The sequence below is a fragment of the Symphalangus syndactylus genome, chromosome 11 (genome assembly GCF_028878055.3).
Source record: "Symphalangus syndactylus isolate Jambi chromosome 11, NHGRI_mSymSyn1-v2.1_pri, whole genome shotgun sequence".
NCBI classification, from domain to species: Eukaryota; Metazoa; Chordata; class Mammalia; order Primates; family Hylobatidae; genus Symphalangus; species Symphalangus syndactylus.
The window spans coordinates 60,434,593-60,459,956 of NC_072433.2; the positions used below are offsets into that span (position 1 = coordinate 60,434,593).

The following is a 25,364-nucleotide window of genomic DNA, read 5'->3' on the forward strand; positions in this document are numbered from 1 at the left end:
ACGGTGAGTTATGATCATGCCATTGCACTCCCACCTGGGTGACACAGTGACACCCCATCTCTATAAAAATATATGTGTATAAAATGCTCAAGAAAAACAACAAATGATTTATTTGTATGTGTCTCCAGTATTGCATGGATGTACATATACTAAAAAATCAGTTTTTCGGCCGGGGTCGGTGACTCATGCCTGTAATCCCACCACTTTGAGAGGCTGAGGCGGGTGGATCACCTAAGGCCAGGAGCTTGAGACCAGCCTGGCCAACATGGTGAAACCCCGTCTCTATTAAAAATACAAAAATTAGCTGGGCATAGTGGCACGTGCCTGTAATTCCAGCTACTCGGGAGGCCGAGGCACGAGAATCACTTGAACCCGGGAGGCAGAGGTTGCAGTAAGCCGAGATCGCGCCACTGCACTCCAGCCTGGGCAATGAGAGCGATACTTCATCTCAAAAAAAAAAAAAAAAAAAAATTCAGTTTGTCTATCTGAAATTCAAATTCAACCAAGCAGCCTGATTGTTATCTGGCAACCCTGGGTACTGTGCCCCCACTGCCCTTGGACCATGTGATTCTCCTGGGGGCCAAACTGGCTTCAGGTCTGGGCAGATGAATTCAGGTGTGACCAATCAGAGCAGCTTATCTAACTGGCCACACTGACTGGGTCAGAGATGGGCACACAACCCAGGCAGGGACCAGTGAGTGTCGGCCTGGGAGCTGGCAGTGGAAGGAGGGGCTTGAGACCCTTTCCCTTAAACCAGTTTGGGTCTCTCTCAAGCCACTATGGATGCCCTTCTGCCATCAGGGCACCTCGGCTGCCCAAACAAATAACACAGCTGGACTTAGTATTTTCTACTTTTATTTTCTAGAGTAAATCAGGTGCCACTTGGCAGGGTCCCCACACCTGATGCCCTTCCATCTCTCCACCACCCCTGCCCCAGAGGCCAGCCAAGGCCAGGAAGGAGAAAACCACATGGCCCACCCGCCTGTTCCTCTCTGGGGTGGATGGAGACTGGCACTGGGAGGGAAGTGGCCTGCCACCAGGAGACGGTGTTCCGAGGGGTCTCCAGGGCCTGGCCAGGACCAGGATTAGGACAGGTAGGGACGAGGGTAGGAACCAGGTGAAGATACAATTAATTTCTGCATCCTGTACCAGCACCGTGATTCTACGGAGCCCTTGGCCGGGAATGGGCCAGTTGCTGCTGGCCTCTCTGTTGAAGGACACAAGCTCTGGCCTGGAGAGCTACCCTCCCGACCCTTTGGAGAGGGCACCATACAATGAGGCCTCGGGCAACAGTCTTGGCTGCTCAGTGAGTTCGAGCCACCTGGGGTGGGCAGGGGCAGGGTTAGATGGCATCGCCCTCACTGTCAGACTCGATGACATCCAGCGGCTGCAGACGCAGGGAGTCGTAGTTGGGGGGCGGGGTGCCCGGGATGGGCAAGGCCTGCTCACTGGGGTAGGGCCCAGTGTTGGGGATGCGGGGGGCCATGTCAGGCTGGAAGCCGAAGTTGGTGTGGGCCTCCACCAGCTCAGCCACCGTGGGTGGTGGGCCGGCATAGCTGGCTTGGGCTCGCCGCTGCCGTAGACTCTTGGCCAAGGCCACCAGCTTGATGATGGTGATCCACACAAAGTCGATGATGATCTCCCCAAACTCGATGAGGCACAGCACAGAGCCCCCCATCCAGAAGCCAAACTGGCCACCCAGATTCGAGAGCAGCCAGACGATCTGTGGAGAATGGGGAGCTGGGGTGAGCTCAGGCCACACATTCTTGCCTCTAGTCCAGCCTCACAGCTTCCTGGGAGGTAATTCTTGGGTGGGAATGGGAGGGGGTGACCATCTTGGCCCAGGGGAATAACTTGGGACTGCTTTAGGGATCTTCCTAATTCCTCCATAGGGCTCAGAACCCTTTCCCCATCCTCAGGGTGCAGGGGTCGGGTCAGGGCAGGGCAGGGCTGGGGTATCAGGAGCCTCCTAAACTCACGTTATTGGCTGCTGATTCTTCAATGGTGCGATAGTTAAATTCTTGGAAGTAGATGTTGAGCTTGACAATTCCCTTCCTGCAGGAGGCAGCGAGAAGGGCTGGGACTAATGTATCCCCCTTACAGACAGACAGACAGACACACACACACACACACACACACACACACATGCACATAGACACATGCACACACATGCACGTGCACACACCCACATGTATGCACGCACATGCACCCACACACCCATGCACACATGCACACAGGAAAGCAGCCAAGGATGGCCGCCCCAGCCCTCCTCTGTCCTGAGCTTCTCTCATGCATGCCCCCATGAGTGGTGAAGTCCAAACAAGAACTGCAAGTGCAGCCCTTCCCAGCCCCTCTGGGCATCTCTGCCCAGCACCCATCCTATGGCCCCCTTTCTCCATCCCTTGCCTACCAGTTCCCTACAGGACACTCTGGCCTGGGACAGCCCCAAGATCTGCTCTGAACTCCCCACTTTGTACCCTCAGGGTGGCCTGGGCTATACGCAGTGACTCTGCACAGAGCTCTTCACTGAGCCTTGAGCACCTTCACTGCACCTGGGACAGAGAAGGGTGGCTGTGTGGGCTTCCCCTCCCACCTGATGGTCCTCAGAAAGGCTGTGCTGTCTCGTGCCTCCAGGCTTTCAAGCTTTGTCTTCTGCCTGAACATTGGTACCTCTTCTTATTTGAACAGCACTTACTCCTCCCTGGAGAGTTCACTCAAAGCCACCTCCCTACGCAGACCTCTGTTACCTCTCAGGCAGACTGAGGCTCCTTCCCTGCTGTACTCCTAGAGTAGGCGGCTTGTACAGACCCTCCTCTCCTTAAGCCCTTTTTGCATATGTTTGCCCCCTAGACTCCTGCTAGCTTGGACTGTCTGTCTTTTTTGTGCTCAACTAGTGTTTGTGTTGAGTGGATGGAGAGATCCATGAATAAATGGAGGATGGCTGAGTGCGTGGGTGGGAGAACGGAGGGGTGGATGATGGAGGGATGAATGGGTGGAGGATGGCTGGGCGCGTGGGTGGATGATAGAGGATGAATGGGTGGAGGATGGCTGGGTGCATGGGTGGATGATGGAGGATGAATGGGTGGAGGATGGCTGGGTGTGTGGATGGGAGAATGGAGGATGAATGAGTGGAGGATGGCTGGGTGCATGGGTGGATGATGGAGGATGAATGGGTGGAGGATGGCTGGGTGTGTGGATGGGAGAATGGAGGATGAATGAGTGGAGGATGGCTGGGTGCATGGGTGGATGATGGAGGATGAATGGGTGGAGGATGGCTGGGTGTGTGGATGGGAGAATGGAGGATGAATGAGTGGAGGATGGCTGGGTGCATTGGTGGTTGATGGAGGATGAATGGATGGCTGGTTGGATGGACAGTGACAGAGGGAAGCACAGGCTCCTCCTGAGCAAGTGGTAGACTCAGAGTCCCCCTGGCTGCCTTTCCTCTGTCTCACTCCTAGTGCCTCCTCCTCGAGACTTGCTCCTGGGTCTGACCCATGTGAGAAGGTGTCTGAGGAGCTGCCCTGTGTCCAAACTCCTGCCCCGAGTTTCTGGACCCCTTCCCTGTCTTCCCCAGCCCTGCCCAGGCTCAGGCTCACCTGCTCAGGGTGATATTGGTGCTTTGGTCCCGCTCCTGAGACAAGACGTGGAAAATCCAGTCCTGGAACCCAAGAAGGTGGCTGCAAAAGTTGCCATCTGCAGCATCCCTCCCAGTCATGGCCCTGCTCCCTGGGGGAGGTAGACCACAGCCCTGTCCCTTCCTGAGGCCCCCAGGGGAACCACAATTTGGATGAGGAGCAGGAGGAAGGTCGTAGTGGAAGCTGTGGCTGCTGTTCTAGGGGAGAAAGGACTCGGGCCTCCAGACGCTTCCCCGGTGGGCCTAGCCACCCTGCCCGGCTCTCTCCCACCTCTGGTCCTCACACTTCCTGCTCCCTCTGCCTGGAATCCTCCCCAGCTCTGCCCATGTTGGCTCAGCCTCTGCCTCCAATGTCACCTTTTTAGAGAGGCCTTCCCTGACCACTCTATCTAACACGTGCTTTCCCAGAAGCTGGGCATGGTGGCTCATGCCTGTAATCCCAGCATTTTGGAAGGCTGAGGTGGGAGGATCGCTTAAGGCCAGGAGTTGAAGACCAGTCTGGGCAACATAGCGAGACTCCATCTCTACAAAAAGTTTAACAATTAGCTAGGCTTGGTGGCATGTGCCTGTGGTCCCAGCTGAGGACCACAGCTGAGGCAGGAGGATCACTTAAGCCCAGAAGTTCTAGGCTTCAGTGAGCTGTGATCATACCACTGCACTCCAGCCTGGGCAACAGAGGAAGCCCCTGTCTCCAAAAATAAAAAATAAAGTAAAAATACAAAAATAAAGTAGTTTCCCCCAGTTACTCTCTCCCATAACCTGTTTATTTATTTCACAGCCATAATCACACTTTGAAATGATTTTATTTCTCCTTGTGATCTTGGCCCTCTCCTATTAAAAGGATTATGTCTAATTCTGTGCTGTGTACATAGCACAGTGCCTGGGAGAATACTGGTGGAAGGAAAGAAGGAAGGAAGGAAAGAAGGGAGGGAGGAAGAAAGGAGGAAGGAAGGAAGGAAAGAAAGAAGGAAACAGGGAAGTGGGGAGGGAGGGAGAAGGAAGGAAGGAAGAAAGAAAGGAAGAAAGGAGGAAGGAAGGAAAGAAAGAAGGAAACGGAAGTGGGGAGGGAGGGAGAAGGAAGGAAGAAAGGAAGGAAGAAAGGGAGAAGGGAGGGAGAAAAGGAAGGAAGGAAAGAAGGAAGGAAGGGAGAAGGGAGGGAGAAAAGGAAGGAAGGAAAGAAGGAAGGAAGGGAGAAGGGAGGGAGAAAAGGAAGAAGGGAGGGAGGAAGGAAGGGAGAAGGAATGAAGGGAGGAAGAAGGAAGGAAGGAGGAAGGAAGGGAGAAGGGAGGGAGGGAGGAAGGAAGGGAGAAGGAAGAAAGGAAGGGAAAAGACAGAAAGGAAGGAAGGAGGAAGGAAGGGAGAAGGGAGGGAGGGGGGAAGGAAGGGAGAAGGAAGAAAGGAAGGGAAAAGACAGAAAGGAAGGAAGATGGAAGGAAGGAAGGAATAAAGCAGAGACGGAAGGAAGGAGGGAAAGAGAGAAGGAGGGAGGGAAAAAGGCACCCCCTCCAAATTTCCAAATAGCCCACATCTTATGCCCAGACTTGTCCCCAGCCAAAGGTGGGGGCCAGGAGCTTGGCCCCCAACTGTCTCACCTCGGAGGCCTCAGAAGGCCAGTCAGCCATGGAGATGGTCATCTTGTACTGGGTGTCACTGAAAGAGAAGGCCAGGCCTGTTGTGGTCCCTGCCAGTGATGCCCCTCCATGCCTGCCCGCTGCTGTGCCCACCCACCCGCACTCACTTGCAGGACTCCTTGCACATGCCAATGCAGGTCTCTCTCTGCGCCACGCTCATCTGCAGATCTGAGTAGCAATGGGCTGCGCAGGAGACAGAGAGGCGGCCAAGAGTTTTAAGGGGGCTTTCTAGGTGTCCCTGTCGCCTGCTGAGCCTCTGGCTGGCCCCTCTGCTCTCCTGGCCCTGTGGTTAGGTGGCGGGAGGAGGTGTCATGAAAAATCACTGCTCCCCACCCAGCCCCTGACCTCCAGCCATTTCACCCCAGCCTGGCCTGGGGCCCAGCTCAGGGGGTCACAGCAGCTTTCCCTTTGCCGGCCATCCCCATCCCTGCCTGGTGGACAGGGTTATGGGGTCATGAACAAAGGGTGGGTGACTGGAAGGAATAACGTTTTCCCGTTTAGTTTGTGTTGGTTGTAAGTGGTGAGTCTCCTGCTGACAGCATACTTTTTATTCTGTCTCTCTTTTACTTTTTTTTTCTTTCTTTTTTTTATAGATGGGGTTTTGCAATGTTGGCCAGGCTGGTCTCGAACTCCTGGCATCAAGCGATCTGCTCGCCGCAGCAGAGCCACTGCACCCTGCTGACAACATTAATTGGTGGTTGGACTCCAGACGCCAGGGCTCCCAGGCCTCAGCGCCAGTTGGTTGTGAGCCCAGCAGGGCTCTTCTTCCTGCTGTGACTCCAGGTTTCGAGTCCTTGGAGGCCACCATCATGCTAATGGCTTCCTCACCCTCCCCTCCCACCCAGCGCCTTGCAGAGAGACCCAGTGAGCCCACATAGACATGAACACACCTGCTGAAGATGGACACGTGGCCTTATACATACATGTGCGTGCACACACACACACACACAAGTGCACAAAAGCCAGAGTGCACAAATGCAGACCCTGGAAGTGATTTATGCCTGTGCGTAAACTACATACAGCAACCCACCACAGTCACGAATGGCTCCTGTGCATTTGGATGCAAGGATGGAAATGCCTTTGCACTTGTGCACTTGGAAACATGAGTGCAGGCACACACTCGCCAGCAGCCACATGCCCAGGGTTGCACATGTGCGAGCATTTGTGTGGCACACAGACACAGGCCCACAGGGACACGTGTATCCTATGCCTATGTGTTTCAAGCCCATGCTTCATGAAATTGAGGAGCAGAGAGAAGGCTGGGTTCCTGCAGAAAGGAGGCCTGGGAGGGGATTGTAGGAGGGACCTCAGACTGTGTAGGAGCCACCCTGGGCACATCTCTGGACTCTGCTGAGGGCACTAAGCTCTGCCCCCTCCTCTATGGTCAGAGCCTCTGTGGCCCCAGCTGGCTGGAGTGCCGATCCCCCTGTGCCCCCGCTCACCCCAGTCTGGGAAGTCCCGGTTGTTGCAGTATTTCTCCCCACGGGGCAGTGGGTACAGGTAGTGGCCACAGTTGCAGTTATGGATCATGTGGTCTTGGAAGCAGGAGCGAAGACAGGCCTGTGGGGGGTAGGGGGTTCATAAGGAGAGAACACAGGCATAGTCAGTGATGTCCCCATCCCAGCACCAGGGGTGTCCAGAGAAATGATGCCCAAGTTAAGGGAGCTAGGGGAGCTGGCGGAGGTGCTCCAGGGCTGAGAAGCTGTGGTGAGATGACTGGCTGCAGCTACAGACCCCACAGTCCTGGACGCTTTTGGGCTTCCCAGCAGGTCCCTGGACCCCACAGAGGGACCCAGGCCAGACCGCAGTATCCCAGGTCCCACCATTCAGAGCTGGAGTCCTCACCCTTCAACATGGGGAAGAGCGGCTTGCTCCTAATAATAAAGCCAATGCTCAGAGAGCTCTCATCATCACGATGCCAGCCTCCGTCCAAGCACTTGACACAGATGCACCCTGACAGGCCACCGAGGAAGCCAGGCAGGCTGGCTCTGTGCTCCTTCCTCCCACAGGGAATTGCCCAGGGAAAGCCAGGAGAAGGATGATCTCTGAGCGTCCTGACGCACAGCCGACGACAGAGGAAGTGAGTGGCCCACTGGTCTGCAGAACGTCTCCTGGTGGGGCGAGGAAGAGGAGGGCTCCCGGGCAGCCTCCAGGAGGCTGGACGTGATGAGTCTCAACTCACCCGGCCCAAATACTGGGCTTTCAGGTCATTCTGACCTGGTTTCAGTCCACTCAGAGACCAGCTATGTGTCCTAGGGCGAGTCATGACCCTCCGGGGCTCGGTTTACTCATAGGTGAAACAGGGTGCCGAGGACACCTGTCTCCTGAGGTTGGGAGGGAGGATTCAGGGCCGCATCAGGTGCTCAGGAAGCGCTGCACGGATGGAGGCAGTGGTTCTTGGTGTTTCATTGCCTATCCAGTTTTCTAGGTCCTGACTACCCTGGGCTCCTGGATACAGCCCTGGCCAGCTCCTCCCTGCCTCTCTCCACTCGACCCCGCCCCTCCACACCTGTGCCCCTGAGTCCTCTTCTGTTCCTCCTGTGGCTCCGGGCTCCGTCTCAGGTCCCTATATCCTGCCTTTCTATTACCCCTAACGAGTCTGGCTCTCTGAGGGCAGGAAATCAGGGCTGGAAGGCAGATTAAATGGCATGGCCAGGAGGAGCCAGAGCTGGGTTTCAGGCAAGTGTTTTACTTTTTTTTTTTTTTTTGAGATGGAGTTTTGCTCTGTCGCTCAGGCTGGAGTGCAGTGGCATGATCTCGGCTCAATGCAACTTCAACCTCCAGGATTCAAGTGATTCTCCTGCCTCAGCCTCCCGAGTAGCTGGGATTACAGGCACGCGCCACCACACCCGGCTGATTTTTGTATTTTTAGTAGAGACCAGCTTTCACTATGTTGGCCAGGCTGGTCTCAAACTCGTCATCTCAAGTGATCCACCCACCTCGACGTCCCAAAGTGCTGGGATTACAGGTGTGAGCCATCGCGCCCGGCCTCTTTTTTAAATTTTTTTTTCTTTTTTTTTTTTTTTTTCCTGAGACAGGGTCTCACTGTGTTGCCCAGGCTGGAGTGCAGTGGCATGCTCATAAGTCTCCGCATCCTCAAACTCTTGGGCTCAAGCGATCCTCCCACCTCAGCCTCTGAGTAGCTGGGACTATAGGCATGCACCACCATGCCACACCAAGGTGTCTTATATTCTTGTGGACCTCTCTGTCTCATCTGGAAAGTGGGAGTCCTTCCAGGCCCTGTGATGGAGGCTGGGGTGGGCTCAAGCCTGCTCCTGGTTGGGGTGGCCGTGGGGATGGGCAGAGCTCCCGATCAGGGCCTGGCTCTTGGATAAGTTTTCCGGCCTGGGTGGCTACCACACCAGAAGAAACGAGAGGTGCAGTTTTCCTGGAATGAGGTTTCTGGGGCTGGTGCCTTCTTCTCCATGTTTCCCATCTCCCTATATTGCCTTGTCTGTCTGTCTGTCCCTCCAGAGGCTCAGATGATGGCTAGAGTTCTCCATAATGGGCAGAAGTCCCTCCAGACGGGAGGTGGCCAAATCAGCCAGGCAATGGGTGGGCAGGTGGGCACCAGGAGGGTCATTTCCTAAGGGGAAAGTGCAAACCATGCCATGCTCGGGCACCCAGACACTGAGGCAGGCACTGGGCTGCCCTCTTGTTATGCCTCAGTGCACTGATATGCCAAGGCAGACTGGGCTGGAGAGGAAGTATCAGTGAGTGGTCATTTTTGTCACCTTTGCAAGGATTCAGTCTGCCCTCTCCAAGGGGGCCAGGACTAGCGGCAGGTCTGGGTTAACTCTGGAGACCAGGACGAGAAGGAAGCCTCCAGCTACAGCAAGGGGGATTGAGGGCAGATACGAAGAGGGACTTCCAGTGGGCGCAGTGGCTCATGCCTATAATCCTAGCACTTTGGGAGGCCAAAGTGGGAGGATTGCTTGAGCCCAGGAGTTCAAGACCAACCTGGGCAACATAGCAAGACTCTGTCTCTGCGAAAGGTTTTAAAAATTAAGAAATTAGCCAGGCACAGTGGCTCATGCCTGTGATCCTGGCTACTAGGGAGGCTGAGGCAGGAGGATTGCTTGAATCCAAGAGTTCCAGGCTACAGTGAACTATGATGGCACCACAGCACTTCAGCCTGGGTAACAGAGCAAGACCCTGTCTCTCTTTTTTAATTTATTATTTTATTTCTTTGAGACAAGAGTCTCACTCTGTCACTCAGGCTGGAGTGCAGTGGCGTGATCTCAGCTCACTGCAACCTCTGCCTCCTGGGTTCAAGCAATTCTCTTGCCTCAGCCCCCTGCACAGCTGGGACTACAGGCGTGTGCCACAACGCCTGGCTAATTTATTTTTTTATTTTTTATTTTTGGTAGAGACGGGGTTTCACCATGTTGGCCAGGCTGGTCTTGAACTTCCAACCTCAAGTGATCTACCTGCTTCGGCCTCCCAAAGTGCTGGGGTTACAGGCGTGAGCCACCATGCCCAACAATATCTTTAAAAAAAAAATAATAAAGGCCAGGCGTGGTGGCTCATGCCTGTTATCCCAGCACTTTGGGAGACCGAGGCAGGTGGATCACGAGGTCAGGAGTTCAAGACCAGCCTGGCCAACTTGGTGAAACCCCATCTCTACTAAAAATACAAAAAAATTAGCCGGTGTGGCGGCGGGTGCCTGTAATCCCAGCTACTCGGGAGGCTGAGGCAAAGAACTGCTTGAACCTGGGAGGCGGAGGTTGCAGTGAGCCAAGATCATGCCACTGCACTCCAGCCTGGGTGACAGAGCGAGACTCCATCTCAAAAAAAAAAAAAAAAGGGACTTCTCAGGTAAATTGATGATGCATTTGAACTGGGGTCTGTCAATCCCAATTTCCTCATTCCTGGAATGGGAATGATAACAGCATCTACATCTTAGGGTTGTTGTGAAAGTTAAATGATGTAATATACATGTAAATTACTTACAACAGTGACTACCTAACACATGGTAAGCCTGCTATTATTAGTTTATCAATAAATGCCGCTGTCATTACTATATTATGGATTCACTGGGGGAGGGGTTGAAGGATTAAATGACGATAGAATGTGTTCCGGCCCTTAGCACAGCATTTCACACACAATGAAAGCTTGATGGTGTCAGCTGCTATTTTTTGTTTTCATCTTGGGAAGCTCTGGAGTAAGATCCCCATAATCCCCTGGGCTTCCCCAACGGTACACCTGCCCATGTGGGGATGAGAAGGGGCCAGCCCTAGGCCCTGGTGAGAGAGCCCAGGAAAGTGACTGGTCCCACAGGACCAGGGGTGCCCCGTGGCCACCCACAAAAGCCAAGCAAAGCCGGCCTTGCTGGGGCCAGCTCTCCCAGAGGACTGAGGCCTTGGCCCCATAAACCCAGACAGGGGCCCCGGGGCATGAGGCATGCACCGCCTACCCACCTGGATGGAGTAGGTCGTGTTGTAGTCACTGTAGAAGTTTTGGACAGGGACCTCGGAGCCGTTCACGGTGCATGGACTGTAGGGCTCCCCCATGCGCTGAAGCTTGTCCTGTGTTTAGAGGGGTTGCTTGAGGGGGACCCTGGTCACCCCAGGAGCCCTTTCTGCACCTCCCTTCTATCAAGCATTCGGGGACAGAGGGCTGTGGACCCCTGCAGGCGCCAGAGGGCTCACCTTTCCCTAAAGCTTGGCCACCCTGGGTGGGGTTCCAGCCAAAAGGAAAGAAGGCCAGGGCTGGGGGGCCCAGATCCCCTCCTCCCAGGCCAAGGGAAGTTGGCCCTGGACAGGTGGGCTCCCACCCTCAGACCCTCTAGAACTGCCCTTGGGCTCCGGCCATACCACGAGTACTCCGATGGACGTCTCCGTCCCCGACATGGCATAGATGCCTTCATCTCTGATGAAGGGGTATGACCTCTGCTCGTGAAGCATCAGCCTGACCCCGGCTGTGGACGTGAGGAAGGGGACGTAGTCTTCCTGGCCTATGTCCAGGATCAACTTCAGGCCTGTGGGGAGGGTGGGGTGAGGGCTGCCTGAACTTGCTCCTGAGTCAGAAAGGAGACCCCACTACCCACTTCTTCAAGCTCCCTCCAGCCAGGGGACCGCCAAGGAGGCTGGCTCCACTTTGCAAAAACTCAGTCCTCAAATATTGCTTGCCTTCTGCAAATCCCCCATCATCTCCAAGGCAGGCTCTGACGTAGCCTCCTCCCTAGGTGTCTCTTGCCTCCCGTGATCTCTTTTCTGATCAGGAGGTAGATCTAGGAGACACAGCATGGCCACGGCCCACCCGTGCCACCCCGCCTCACACCACAGGTGCCCTCGCTGTCCCCGTTCAATGCCTCCGAGCTTCTGCACGCCTTCTTCCTGCTGTGCCTTTGCAAATGTTATTCCCTCACGTGGAATGCTGTTCCTCGATCTGGAGTGCTAGTCCCTCACTCTGGAATGCTGTCTCTGCCCCTTCCCTTCCCCTAGAAACACATGCTCTTCCTTCAGATCTCAACCAGCATCACTTCCTCCAGAAACCTTCCCTGATGGCTCAGACGAGGTGTCAGGGTCTTGGTCGTACACTTTCCTAGCCTCGGAACTTTCCTTCCGAGTACCTGCCTCATTTGTGTGATTGAACTTTCCTTCCGAGTACCTGCCTCATTTGTGTGATTGTTCTTTTATTGTCTGTCTTCCTTCCCCACTTGACTGTTCTCAAGGGAAGGGACTGGACCCAGTCTCCCACGCACCACGGTCCTGAGCTATGTGGAGTTGAGTCCCTCTGGTTAGGACAATAAGGGCTAGTTGAGCACTTGCTACCTGCTGGGTGCTGTGCTAAGGGCTTCATTAAACATGAGCTGTAATCCCAGCACTTTGGGAGGCTGAAGCGGGCAGATCACTTGAGGTCAGGAGTTCAAGACCAGCCTGGCTAACATGGTGAAACCTCGTCTCTACTAAAAATACAAAAATTAGCCAGGCATGGTGGCGGGCACCTGTAATCCCAACTACTCGGGAGGCTGAGGCAGGAGAATTGCTTGAACCTGGGAGACAGAGGTTGTAGTAAGCTGAGATTGCGCCACTGCACTTCAGCCGGGATGACAGCAAAACTCCATATCAAAATAGAGAAAAAAAATACAAAAATTAGCTGGGCATTGTGGCGCATGCCTGTAGTCGCATTCCCAGCTACTTGGGAAGCTGAGGCAGGAGAATCACTTGAACCCAGGAGGCGGAGGTTGCAGTGAGCTGAGATTGCGCCACTGCACTGCAGCCTGAGTGAGAGCGAGACTCCATCTCCAAAAATAAAATAAAATAAACATGAGCTCCTTGGATGCTCACAAGGGCCATGTGACGGAGGTACTGGTATTGTCCCCATTTTACAGATGGAGAAACTGAGGCACAGAGAAGCGAAGGGACTTGTCTGAGGTCTTCCACTGAGGAAGTGCTTTTGCTGGGCTTCTGATACAGCAGCTGGCTCCCTAACTATAACCATTTGCCTCTGGGACTAAGTTGACTGGCACCTCTGTGACAGTGCTCTCAGCAGCACGGGGGCTAAGTGAAAGGCACTCAGCTCACCTGCCCCACTCTTGGCCAGCGGCCCCGATGGTCACTGAATTACAGCCTGCCCCTTGGTGGCTGCAGAGGTTAGAACCTGAGAGATGGGAGGAGGGATCCACTCCCATCTATGCCCGGCTCACAAGCCCCAAAGCCACAGCCAGCCTGAGTCCGCCAGCCCCTCTCTAGGGGTCAGTGCAACACATGAGCCCCGAGGGAGGGGATCCGTCATCCACCATGCCGCACTTCCTCACTTCCATGGACTCCTTCAGCTTCTCTCTGTGTGTCTCTGTCTTTCTTTAAGAACTGTACAGCCGGGTGCAGTGGATCACATCTGTAATCCCAGTACTTTGAGAGGCCAAGGAGGGCAGATTGCTTGAGCCCAGGAGTTCAAGACCAGCCTGGGCAGCAAGATGAAACCTCATCTCTACAAAAAATTAGCCACCTGAAGTCCTAGCTCCTCAGGAGACTGAGGTGGGAGGATCACCTGAGCCCAGGAGGTCGAGGCTGCAGTGAGCCATGACCATGCCACTGCACTCCAGCTTGGGTGACAGAGTGAGACCCTGTCTCAAGAAAACAAACAAACAAAAAAACAAAACTGTACACCAGAGAGGCAGAGAGACTAAGAGACTAAGTGTTATGTATTTCTTTTCTTTTTCTAATTTGTATAAATGTAAGGGGTTCAAGTGCAGTTTTGTTACATGGAATTATTATACAGTGGTGAAGTCTAGGCTTTTAGTGTAACCTTCACTGGAATCATATATACTGTACTCATTTATTTCTTGTCCCTTACCTGCCTCCTACCCTCCCACCCTCTAAGTCTCTGATGTTTCTCCTTATACACTCCACGTGTGCACATCATTTAGCTCCCACTTACAGGTAAGAACATGCAATGTCTTTTGGTCCATGTATTAACTGCATGATCCTGGACAAGTTGTTTAAAAACTGCTCAGAATACTCAGCATATATGGAGCATTTCTTACTTCCTAGGCAGGTGAAACAATTTACCACATTACATCGTAATGACTCACAAGGCCTATACTATTTACTCATCATAATGGCTCACAAGGTAGATACGATTTACTATACTAAATGCTCTGCTCTGCTACTATATACTAATCTATGAATGGGGAAACTAAGGCTTTGAGAAGGTTGCTCTGGAGCTCAGGAACACCACGCAAGTAAATGGTGGAGCTGCAGTGGTGTGATCATGGCTCACTGCTGCCTTGACCTTCCCAGCTCAAGTGATCTTCCTGCCTCAGCCTCCTGAGTAGCTGGGACTACAGGTAGGTGCTATCATGCCTCGCTAATTTTTTTATTTTTTTTTAAGAGATGGGGTTTCACCTTGTTGCCCAGGCTGGTCTCGAACTCTTGGGCTTGAACAATCCTCCCCCCTCAGCCTCCCAAAGTGTTGGGATTACAGGCATGAGCCATCACGCCTGGCTGAAGCTTGAGCTCTTGACCACGAAGCTGTGCTGCTTCCAAATCCTCACTTTGCTCATCAGCAAAATGGGAACACCAGTTGCTACCCCAGGGATTCTGAGCGTTGCAGGAGGGAATGGCTGAGGAAGCACCTGGCCTGGCCTCCTCTGGCACACAGTAGAGCCTCAGTAGTGGCCACTCCTCCTGATGCCTTGGTCCCACCTCAGTCCCACCCCGCAACAGCTGATGGTCTTTCAGTGCCACATCGTGGGGGTGGTTAAAGCCTCATGGCTCTGGCCCAGGATAAACCAAAACTCACCGAATTCAGTTCCAGGATTGGCCGAAGGAAGTGCCTTCTCTGTCATGCCCCAGTTGAAGATGTAACAGTTGCCATAGTGAGGGTAGAAGATGGACGTGAAGTTCCTAAAAGAAACAGCATCAGCTGCAGGGCAGGTTCCACCACAGACAATGCCTCCCCCGACTGTCTGCGGCCACCCTTCGTTTCCTCCCTGGAGGGGCTCCGAAAGGGAGAGGCGAGCAACAGGTCATTCTGTCCATCCTCTGGTCCAAACCAGAGGGGGGATTCCCAGGCTCCCTTGGGAAAGCAGGGGAAGAGGGTTTCTCTGCAGTTGGGGCTCAGGCTCTATGGTTTGGCCATGAGTTATGAAAAAGAACTTTCTGGCTGGGTGTGGTGGCTCATGCCTGTAATCCCAGCACTTTGGAAGGCCGAGGCGAGAGGATCGCTTGAGGCCAGGAGTTTGAGACCAGGCTGGGCAACATGATGAGACCCTCATCTCTACAAAAAATACAAAAATTAGCCAGGTGTGGTGGTACATGCCTGTAGTCCCAGTTACTTGGGAGGCTGAGGTGGGAGGATCGCTTGAGCCCAGGAGTTCGAGGCTGCTTGAGCTATGATTGTGCCACTACACTCCAGCCTGGGTGACAGAGACCCTGTCTCTAAAAAACAACAAAAACAACAACGAAAAAAAAAACGAAAAAGAACTTTCTTAGATGTTTTCATCTGTCTCACATACACCTCAAAAGAGGCACATCCATGTCCTCACCCCCAGAACCTGTGAGTGTGACCTTATTTGGAAAAAGGGTCTTTGCAGAAGTACTAAGGATCTTGAGATGAGGTCGTCTTGGATTATCCAGGTGGGCCCGAAATCCAATGACAAGTGTCCTTAGAAGACACAGAAAGAGAGACAGATACAGAGGAGAAGCTCATTGAAGACTGAGGCAGGGGCCTTCAGACACAAGCCGAGGAACGCCTGGGCCCACCAGAAGCCTCGGGGAGAATTCCTCCTTGCTTCTTCTGATGACTGGTGTGCTGGAGTTCATCAAACTCTTCGGTCAAAGTGCATGTTCTCAAGTCTCCAAAGTAAGCAGCTTTAAAAAATATCTCTTGATGTTTCTATGTTGTTCTGTTTTTATTTATTAAAAATAAGAGGAGGCTGGGAGCGGTGGCTTATGCCTGTAATTCCAGTACTTTGGGAGGTCAAAGCGGGAGGATCGCTTGAGCCCAGGAGTTTTGTTTGTTTGTTTTTGAGACAGAGTCTTACTATGTTGCCCAGGCTGGAGTACAGTGGTGTGATCTCACTCCAGGCTGAGAGAATCTCAGTGATTATCCTGCCTCAGCCTCCTGAGTAGCTGGGATTACAGGCACCCGCCACCACACCCGGCTAATTTGCGTATTTTTAGTACAGATGGGGTTTCATCATGTTGGCCAGGCTGCTCTTGAACTCTTGACCTCAGGTGATCCACACAACTTGGCTTCTCAAAGTGCTGTGATTACAGGCGTGAGCCCCTGCGCCCGACTGAGCCCAGGAGTTTGAGACCAGCCTGGCCAACGAATTGAGACCCCGTCTCTAAAAAAAAAAAAAAGAAAGCCAGGAGTAGTGGTGAGTGTCTGTAGTCCCAGCTACTTGGGAGGCTGATGTGGATCGATCACCTGAGCCTGGGGAGGTTGAGGCTGTAGTGAGCTGTGATTGAACCACCGCACTCCTGCCTGGGCAACAGAGTGAGACTCTGTATCAAAAAACAATAATAATTTGTAAAAAATTAAAAATAAAAACAGGAAGGAATGAGAGTAAGTACATCAAATAACGCACACACACAAAATGTCATCTGCCATGCAGTATTGTCTTTGAAGCCTTATGCTCCACAGCAAACATTCACTGAGTGACTTTAATGGGCCAGGCCTGTGCTGAATCTTTCTGTATTCATGATCTCATTTAATTCTCAAAATAACCCCACGAGGGCAGGTGTTATTTTCCCGTGTTTTCAGATAAGAAAGCCATTTCCTGTATCTTTTGTCTCAGCTACTTGACTTGCAGAATGACTTGAGTCCAGGGCAGGCTGTGAAATGGGATATGGGGGCTGACCCAAGCTCTGCCACTGTCAACAGATTTGAGCTGCTTACTCAACCTCTGAGCTTGGGTTTCCTCAACGGTGCAAGGGGAAGCAGGAAGAAACCACATTTTTCCACCTAATAAATGTTTGTTGAGGTGGGTGCTAGGCTAGGGACACCCAGCAAAACAAGACAGGGCTGCCTTTTGCAGCTTCCAGTGTGGCAGAGGACAGAGAGTGGAATCCTATCAACCCCCCTCTCCTTCCAAGATGTGACTTTTCTTCTTTCTTTCTCTCTCTCTTTTTCTCTTTCTTTTTCTTTCTTTCTCTTTCTTTATTTCTTTCTCTTTCTTTCTTTCTTTCTTTCTTTCTTTCTTTCTTTCTTTCTTTCTTTCCTTTCTTTCTTTCTTCTTTCTTTCCTTCTTTTTCTTTCTTTCTTTTCTTTCTTTTTTCTTTCTTTCTCTTTCTTTCTTTCTCTTTCTTTCTCCTTTCTTTCTTTCTTTTTCTTTCTTTCTCTCTCTCTTTTCTTTTCTTTTCCTCCCTTCCTCCCTTTTTCTGTCTCTCTTTCTCTCTTTTTCTCTCTTTCTCTCTTTCTTGACAAAGTCTTGCTCTGTTGCCCAGGCTGGAGTGCAGTGGCGCTATCTTGGTTCACTGTAACCTCTGCCTCCCAGATTCAAGCAATTCTCCTGCCTCAGCCTCCTGAGTAGCTGGGATTACAGGCAGGCACCACCACACCCAACTATTTTTTTTTGTTTTTGAGATTGAGTTTCGCTCTTTCACCCCAGGCTGGAATGAAGTGGTGCCATCTCAGCTCACTGCAAACTCTGCCTTCCGTGTTCAAGCGATTCTTCTGCCTCAGCCTCCTGAGTAGCTAAGATTATAGGTGCCTGCCACCACAACCAGCTAATTTTTGTATTTTTAGTAGATACGGGGTTTCACCATGTTGGCAAGGCTGGTCTCGAAATCCTGACCTCAGGCGATCCACCCACCTCAGCCTCCCAAAGTGCTAGGATTACAGGCATGAGCCACTATGCCTGGCCTAATTTTTGTATTTTTAGTAGAGACGGTGTTTCACTATGTTGGCCAGGCTGGTCTTGAACTCCTGACCTCAGGTGATCTCCCACCTCAGTCTCCCAAAGTGCTGAGATTACATGTGTGAGCCACCACGCCAGGCTCCAAGATGTGACTTTAGTCTGTCCACCTGTCTCCACCTCAGACGCTCCCACCCTGGCCCAAGTCACCAGCATCTCATGTCTGGATTCTTGCTGGAGCCTCTGCCTCTGCTCATCCTTAAAGTCTTCCTTCTGCACAGTGGTCAGCGTGATTGTTTAAATTTGTGAGTCAGACCACAGTGCTCCCTTTCTGAGAACCCTCCAAAGGCTTCTTGTCACTCATAGAATAAAGTGCAAAGTCCCTATGCTGGCCTTCTATGTCTCGTTCCCTACACTCCAGTGACATTAGATGTTTCCAAGCTCAAGGCTTTTGCCTCTGTTGTCCTTTGTGCCTGGAATATTCTCTAACCAGCTCTTCAGATACTGGCTTCTCCCCATCCTTCTGCTTTTATTTGCTCTGAGGCCTCCCCTGAACCTCTATGCAAAGTGATGGACTTGAACTATTAGTTAAGAGTACTTTATTACTAATAGTAATAGACTTTTCTACCTAGTTACTCTAGATCTTTTCCACCAGTTTATATTTATTTATTTATTTATTTATTTATTTATTTATTTATTTATTTATTTTGAGATGGAGTTTCACTCTTGTTGCCCAGGCTGGAGTGTAGTGGCACGATCTCGGCTCACTACAACCTCTGCCTCCCCGTTCAAGCGACTCTCCTGCCTCAGCCTCCTGAGTAGCTGGGATTACAGGTATGCGCCACCACGCCCGGCTAATTTTTGTATTATTAGTAGAGACAGGGTTTCACCATGTTGGTCAGGCTGGTCTTGAACTCCTGACCTCAGGTGATCCACCCGCCTTGGCCTCCCAAAGTGCTGGGATTACAGGGTGAGTCACTGCACCTGGCCCTTCCACCAGTTGATTATCTTCTTTATCAGATACATCAGAATCTGAAATCATCTTCCTTTTTTTATTGGTAGAGACAGGGTGTCACTCTGTTGCCCAGGCTGGAGTGCAATGGTGTGATCATAGCTTACTGCAGCCTCAAACTCCTGGCCTCAAGATATTCTCCTGCCTCAGCCTCTTGAGTAGCTGGGACTACAGGCATGTGCCACCACACCCAGCTAATTTGTAAAATTTTTTGTAGAGATGGGGTCTTGCTATGTTGCCTAGGCTGGTCTTGAACTCCTGGCCTCAAGTGATTCTCCGGCCTCAGCCTCCCCAAATGCCGGGATTACAGGCATCCACCACTGTGCCTGGCCTAAAGTTATCTTCTTGATTTAATTGCTCACTTAGCTGTCTCTTGCTTAGAACATAAGCCTGGGGAGGGAGCATGACCTTGTCTGTCTGGAAGGAGAAGAGCTCAGAGGTCAAGAGCACAGGCCGCAGAGCCAGCCTGTTTGATTTCAATTCTGGCTGTGTCCATTAGCAGCTGGTGAGCTTTGGGATGGTTACTTCACCTCTCTGTGCCTCACTTTCCCCATTTGTAACACCAGATAATACTGGCACCTACCCTACATGACTGCAGCAAGGGGTGGATATCTAGCATACTGTAATACTCAAAAAATCTTGGCTGCTACTGTTCACAGCTCTGTGCCCAGGGTCTGGTACTGGCACACAGACACTCAGTAAATATTTGATGAATAAATTACAATAGGCGATAAGAGCATCGACAGAGATAAGCATGGAGAAGTGACACCTAAGTCCCAATGGAGAGTGGGGAGCGAGTCAGGGAAGGTTTCTTGGAGGAGGGGAGGCCTGAGCTGAGACTTTATGAACAAGTAAGCCATGGCTAAGTCTACAGGGTGGGGAGGAGAAAGGGCTCACCAGGCAGGGACACAACACAGGCAAAGCCCCAGAGGGAAGAAATAGCTCTGGGCGGGCACCATGGAGTCTATAAACTGTGTGGGATCAGGGCTGTGGCCACAGGAAAAGAACAGAGCAGAGCAAACCAGCTCAATCCAGGCCCTGTTCTTGAAGGAGAGACCTCGCCCCAGGGCGTGGGGACACAGTGTTCCCAAGGAACTGTCTTGGTCAGATGCAGCCCAGGAGCAGGAGGCTGCATGGGGCGTGGCCGGGTCCCCTCCTGCCTGCGCCATGCTCTTGGTCTCCACGTGCGTGCCAACTATTTGCTTGTTGATAATACTCTTCACCCAGAGAGGCTGCTCCCAGGACTGGCTGCCTCTGATTCCAGAGCCAGGTGTTTCCCTACAGAAATCTCTGCTGGGCTGGGGGCCAGGCATGCAGACGGAGACCAGTGAGCCTCCAGAAAAGACTGGGAAATAGAGCATCCTAGCAGGAAGCAGTATAACCACTGTTGTATGGTCAGAGGTCAGGGAAGATTTCCAGGACAGAAACTAGTTGGATAATCCCTGAAACAACAACAACCGTAGTAATAATGATGCTTATATATGCCCAGATCTTGGTTTATTTTTAAATTTTATTTAACTTTATAATTTTTTTTTTTTTTGAGATTGCCCAGGCTGGAGTGCAGTGGCATGATCTTGGCTCACTAGAAACTCTGCCTCCCAGGTTCAAGTGATTCTCCTGCCTCAGCCTCCCTAGTAGCTGGGATTACAGGTGCATGCCAACACACCTGGCTAATTTTTGTATTTTTAGTAGAGATGGGGTTTTGTCATGTTGGCCAGACTGGTGTCAAACTCCTGGGCTTAGGCAATCCTTCCACCTCGGCCTCCCAAAGTGCTGGGATTACATACATGAGCCACCATGCTTGGCCCAGATCTTGGTTTCTAAATACCATTCTTCAATTTAAAAAACCAGAGCTTGGGTGAGGCTTGTTGGCTCTCTCCTGTAATCCCAGCACTTTGGGGGACTGAAGTGGGAAGATTGCTTGAGCCAGGAGTTTGAGACCAGCTTGGGCAACATAGGGAGACCCCATCTCTACAAAATAAAAAAATTAATCAGGCATGTGATTGTGCCACTGCACTCCAGCATGGGCAACAGAGTGAGACCCTATCTCAAAAAAAACAAAAAACAAAAAAAACAACCAAAAAACCAAACAGAGCTCTTTAGAGAAATGGCTGATCCTAGGGCTGGGGCATCCTCTAGTGCCAGAAAGTAGGCAAAAGTTAAAAAACCCGCACAGGTGAGAACGTATCAAAGGCACACAGGCGCTAACTGACAGAGTGGCCAAAGCTAGAAGAATTTAAGTAAGAGAATAGATAACATGGAACTGGATTACAACCTAAATCTACAGGAGTCCATACTATGTCAATAAATGATGGAATAAATAAATAAATGGAGGAGAAGAGACAAATCTTCCTTTACAGAAGAATTCCAAACAATATATATTCTTCTCTCTAGGAGGGGCGGAGCTTAATGCTCCTCTCCCCCTGGCCACTCCCTTCCCCTTCCCCTGAGCGTAGTCTGAATTTAGTGACTCCTTTCCAAAGTACAGAGCAAACGCCAGCACAGTGGCTCACATCTGTAATCCTAGTACTTTTGGAGGCTGAGGAGGGAGGATCACTTGAGTCCAGGAGTTGGAGGCTGTGGTTTTTCTGTAAATCTAAAACTATTCCTCAATAAAAAGTCTCTCTAGGCCAGGCGCGGTGGCTCATGCCTGTAATCCCAGCACTTTGGGAGGCTATGGCAGCGGATAACCTGAGGTCAGAAGTTTGAGACCAGCCTGGCAAACATGGTGAATGAAACCCTGTCTCTACTAAAAATACAAAAATTCTGCCGGGCGCGGTGGCTCATGCCTGTAATCCCAGCACTTTGGAAGGCCGAGGCGGGTGGATCATGAGATCAGGAGATCAAGACCATCCTGGCTAACACGGTGAAATACCGTCTCTACTAAAAATACAAAAAATTGGCCCAGCGTGGTGGCCAGCACCTGTAGTCCTAGCTACTCGGGAGGCTGAGGCAGGAGAATGGCATGAACCTGGGAGGCGGAGCTTGTGGTGAGCCGAGATAGCGCCACTGCACTCCAGCCTGGGCGACAGAGTGAGACTCTGTCTCAAAAAACAAAACAAAACAAAACAAAACAAAAAAAACAAAAACAAAAAACCAAAAATTAGCCAGGTGTGGTGGTGCACGCCTGTCATCCCAGCTACTTGGGGGGCTGAGACACGATAATCACTTGAACCCGGGAGGCGGAGATTGCAGTGAGTGGAGATCACGCCGTTGTATTCCAGCCTGGGAGCAAGAGCAAAATTCCGTCTCAAAAAAAAAAAAAAAAAAAAACCACCACCACCACCAACAAAGTCTCTCTCTATATATTTTAGTCCCACTCTGTCACCCAGGCTGGAATGCTGGAATGCAGTGGTGTGATCTCAGTTCACTGCAGCCTCAAGTGATCCTTCCCCCTCAGCCTCCAGACTAGCTGAGTCTACAAGTGTGTACCACCATGCCGGGCTAATTTTGTTATTTAAAAATTGTGTTTTGTAGAGATGGGGGGTCTCACTATGTTGCTCAGGTTGGTCTTAAACTCCTGGCCTCAAGTGATTCTCCCTCCTCGGCCTCCCGAAGTGCTGGGATTAAGTGAGCCACCGCACCTGGCCAAAAGCCTTTTTATTTATTTATTTATTTATTTATTTATTTAATTTCTTGTTTTTGAGACGGAGTCTCGCTCTGTCTCCCAGGCGGGAGTGCAGTGGCATGATCTCAGCTCACTGCAACCTCTGCCTCCTGGGTTCAGCCTCCTACCTCAGCCTCCCGAGTAGCTGGGATTACAGGCGTGAGCCACTGCACCCAGCTAATTTTTGTATTTTTCGTAGCGATGGGGTTTCACTATGTTGGCCAGGCTGGTCTCAAACTCCTGACCTCAGGTGATCTCCCTGCCTTGGCTTCCCAAAGTGCTGGGATTACAGGCGTGAGCCACCATGCCCGGCCCAAAAGCCTTTTTAAAAATATGCTCCCTTAGTGTTTACTATGTGCCAGGCATTGCACCAGGTACTTTGCATATGTTCTCATTTAATCCCCCAATAATGCTATGTGGTTATTTCACTGTCACCACTTTCCAGCTGAGGAAACTGAGGCACAGAAGGCTAAGTAGCATGGCCAGTCACACACTGAGCTGACATTCAAGTCCAGGCAGTTTGGTGTTGGGGTCCACATGCGGCTCACATTTTCCTAATTCTGCAGCTGCTGCTTCTAGAGCATTTGTCATGTTAGGAGGGGGACAGGATGGAGTCAGAGAGAGAGAGAGGAAGCAAGAGCCACAGTGTCTGGGGCCCAGCACCAGGAGAGCAGAGAGAGGCATATTCCCACAGCTGTGTCCAAGGCTGACTCAAGAAGGCAGGTGACCAGTCAACTGTGGGAGTGAGGAAGAGCTCAGAGAGCAGCTGGCTGAGATCTCTATGCTAAGGTGCCTGGGTGGTACCTTTCACTGGGAACTGCTGAGGGCTGGGGAAATAGGCTTGGGAGAGGTGGGTAGGGAGGGAAGATGACCATCACCATTTCTGATGAGGCAATAGAGTGACGTGGGGTGGACCTGGCCCAGACTGCTAGCTCTGCCACTCACCAACTGTGTGACTTCAGAGATGTTACTTAACCTCTCTGGGCAGGTTACGGCAACTATAAAATGATGGGGAAGGCTAGGCTTGGTGGCTCATGCCTGTAATCCCAGCACTTTGGGAGGCTGGGGTGGGAGGATCACTTGAGACCAGGAGTTTGAGACCAGCCTGGCAACATAGTGATACCCCATCTCTTAAAAAAATAAGGGGAAAATAACAGTTCCTTTCTCATGGCTTTGTTGCCAGAGTTAAAGCAATTTTAACACGCAAAGTGCTTAGAATAGTGCCTGACACATACAGGGACGAGAAAGGCCCAGTAAATGTTGGCATAATTATTGAATTTGCATTCCTTGTCAAATGGGGGTTTTTGTTTTTGTTGCAGTTTTTTAAGAGACCCTCCCTCTGTTGCCCAGGCAGGAGTGCAGTGGCACAACCTCGGCTCACTGCAACCTCCACCTTCCAGGTTCAAGTGATTCTCATGCCTTGGTCACCTGAGTAGCTGGGATTACAGGCACGCGCCACCACACCTGGCTAATTTTTGTATATTTAGTAGAGATAGGGTTTTGCCTTGTTGTCCAGGCTTGTCTCGAACCCCTGGCCTCAAGTGATCTGCCAGCTTCGGCCTCCCAAAGTGCTGGGATTACAGGCATGAGCCACTGGGCCCAGCCTAAAATGTGGGTTATAAAACTATTATAATATTAATAGTTATAACTATTATTTATTGAGCCCAATAGTAGGGTCAGTTACTCATGCATATTAATTCACTTAATATTCAAAGTAACCCTGTAGGGTAGGTATTGTTCTCTCCCCTATTTTACAGAGGAGGGAAACTGAGGCACAGCAAAGCTAAGAAACTTGTTCAAGGTCACACAGCTTGTAAGATGGAGCCAGGATTTGAGTCTAGGTGGTCTAACCCCAGACCCCAAGCCTTGACCCTTTCATTACACTTACCCCCTACCCCTCGCCACGGCCACATGGCAGAGGTTATGTGGCCAATATTTGGGGGTTTTAGTGGCCCATCAGCCGGCTATTTTCCCTGTTTCTGCTAACAGTTCTTTTTTTTTTTTGAGACGGAGTCTCGCTCTGTCACCCAGGCTGGAGTGCAGTGGCGCGATCTTGGCTCACTGCTAGCTCCGCCTCACTGCTAGCTCCGCCTCCTGGGTTCATGCCATTCTCCTGCCTCTCCGAGTAGCTGGGACTACAGGCGCCCACCACCACGCCCGGCTAATTTTTTTGTATTTTTAGTAGAGACGGGGTTTCACCGTGGTCTCGATCTCCTGACCTCGTGATCCGCCCGCCTCGGCCTCCCAAAGTGCTGGGATTACAAGCGTGAGCCACCGCGCCCGGCCTCTGCTAACAGTTCTTTAGCTTCCCTTGGGGAACCACCCATCCCTCACCCTCAGCCCGTATGACTCAAATGGGGCTCCCTTTGGAGGGCGCCATGTTGACAACAGGCCAGCTATACCCAGCCCAGCCCAGCCCAGCTACCTACGAGGTGGCCGGCACAGCTTTCGGGGCTGGGCTGTGTGTGGAACACAGGCCCTTGAACACTGAGATCCCGTTCGATGGGTGGGGAGTTGACAACAGGTTCACTTTCCTGCCCCACTCTCGCTCCCGGGCGTGTTCTCACTGAGCACACGGGCCGTGCATTTGAAGTTGCAGTGTTACAGCTCTCTTTCAGCTGAGCGGGTGAGGTGAATGTGCTTGTGGACGTTACAGTAGTCTGTTTGCTATCCCTAGCCTTATGGCAGGTATGGTTGGCAGGTGTGCCCTGAGCAAAGGACCCTGGCCAAGAGAGTGAGGTTGAAACACAGACTGACCAGCTAGCCATGGGGTGGCCCTCAAGGAAGAGGGTATCCCATCAGCAGGGCGCCATCAGTCAAATCTTCCACCTATGGGAACCACCTTTTGCTAATCTGTACAATGGGACGTATGTGCTGCTCTGCCCTGCTTAGTGGCCTTGAATTATTTGACATTGTGTGCAAGAACCCTGCCCATGTGTGCCTGTGCATTTATTTTTTTCTTTTTAAGACAGAGTCTCGCTCTGCTGCCCAGGCTGAAGTGCAGTGGTGCAATCTCTGCTCACTACAACTTCCGCCCCCAGGGTTCAAGCGATTTTCCTGCCTCAGCCTCCCAAGTAGCTGGGATTATAGATGTGCACAACCACGCCCGGTTAATTTTTGTATTTTTAGTAGACAAGGTTTCGCCATGTTGGTCAGGCTGGTCTTGAACT

At 51.6% G+C, this 25,364-nt stretch overlaps 1 protein-coding gene across 2 annotated transcripts in view; it reads right to left on the bottom strand.

The window, feature by feature from the left end:
* Window positions 1–840: 840 nt before the first annotated feature.
* SCNN1B (sodium channel epithelial 1 subunit beta) overlaps window positions 841–25,364 on the bottom strand; it is an 86,644-nt gene continuing 62,120 nt past the window's right edge. Inside the window, exons 5-13 of one of the 2 annotated variants that reach the window (XM_055232751.1) lie at window positions 14,515–14,618; window positions 11,082–11,245; window positions 10,686–10,793; window positions 6,708–6,825; window positions 5,373–5,448; window positions 5,227–5,284; window positions 3,597–3,658; window positions 1,980–2,055; window positions 841–1,723 (exon numbers count right to left, since the gene is read on the bottom strand). In XM_055232751.1, coding sequence (XP_055088726.1) covers window positions 1,343–1,723; window positions 1,980–2,055; window positions 3,597–3,658; window positions 5,227–5,284; window positions 5,373–5,448; window positions 6,708–6,825; window positions 10,686–10,793; window positions 11,082–11,245; window positions 14,515–14,618 — 1,147 coding nt within the window. In that variant the 3' untranslated portion in view covers window positions 841–1,342. The remainder of the gene's footprint in view (window positions 1,724–1,979; window positions 2,056–3,596; window positions 3,659–5,226; window positions 5,285–5,372; window positions 5,449–6,707; window positions 6,826–10,685; window positions 10,794–11,081; window positions 11,246–14,514; window positions 14,619–25,364) is intronic. The other variant, XM_055232752.1, reaches the window with a different exon arrangement.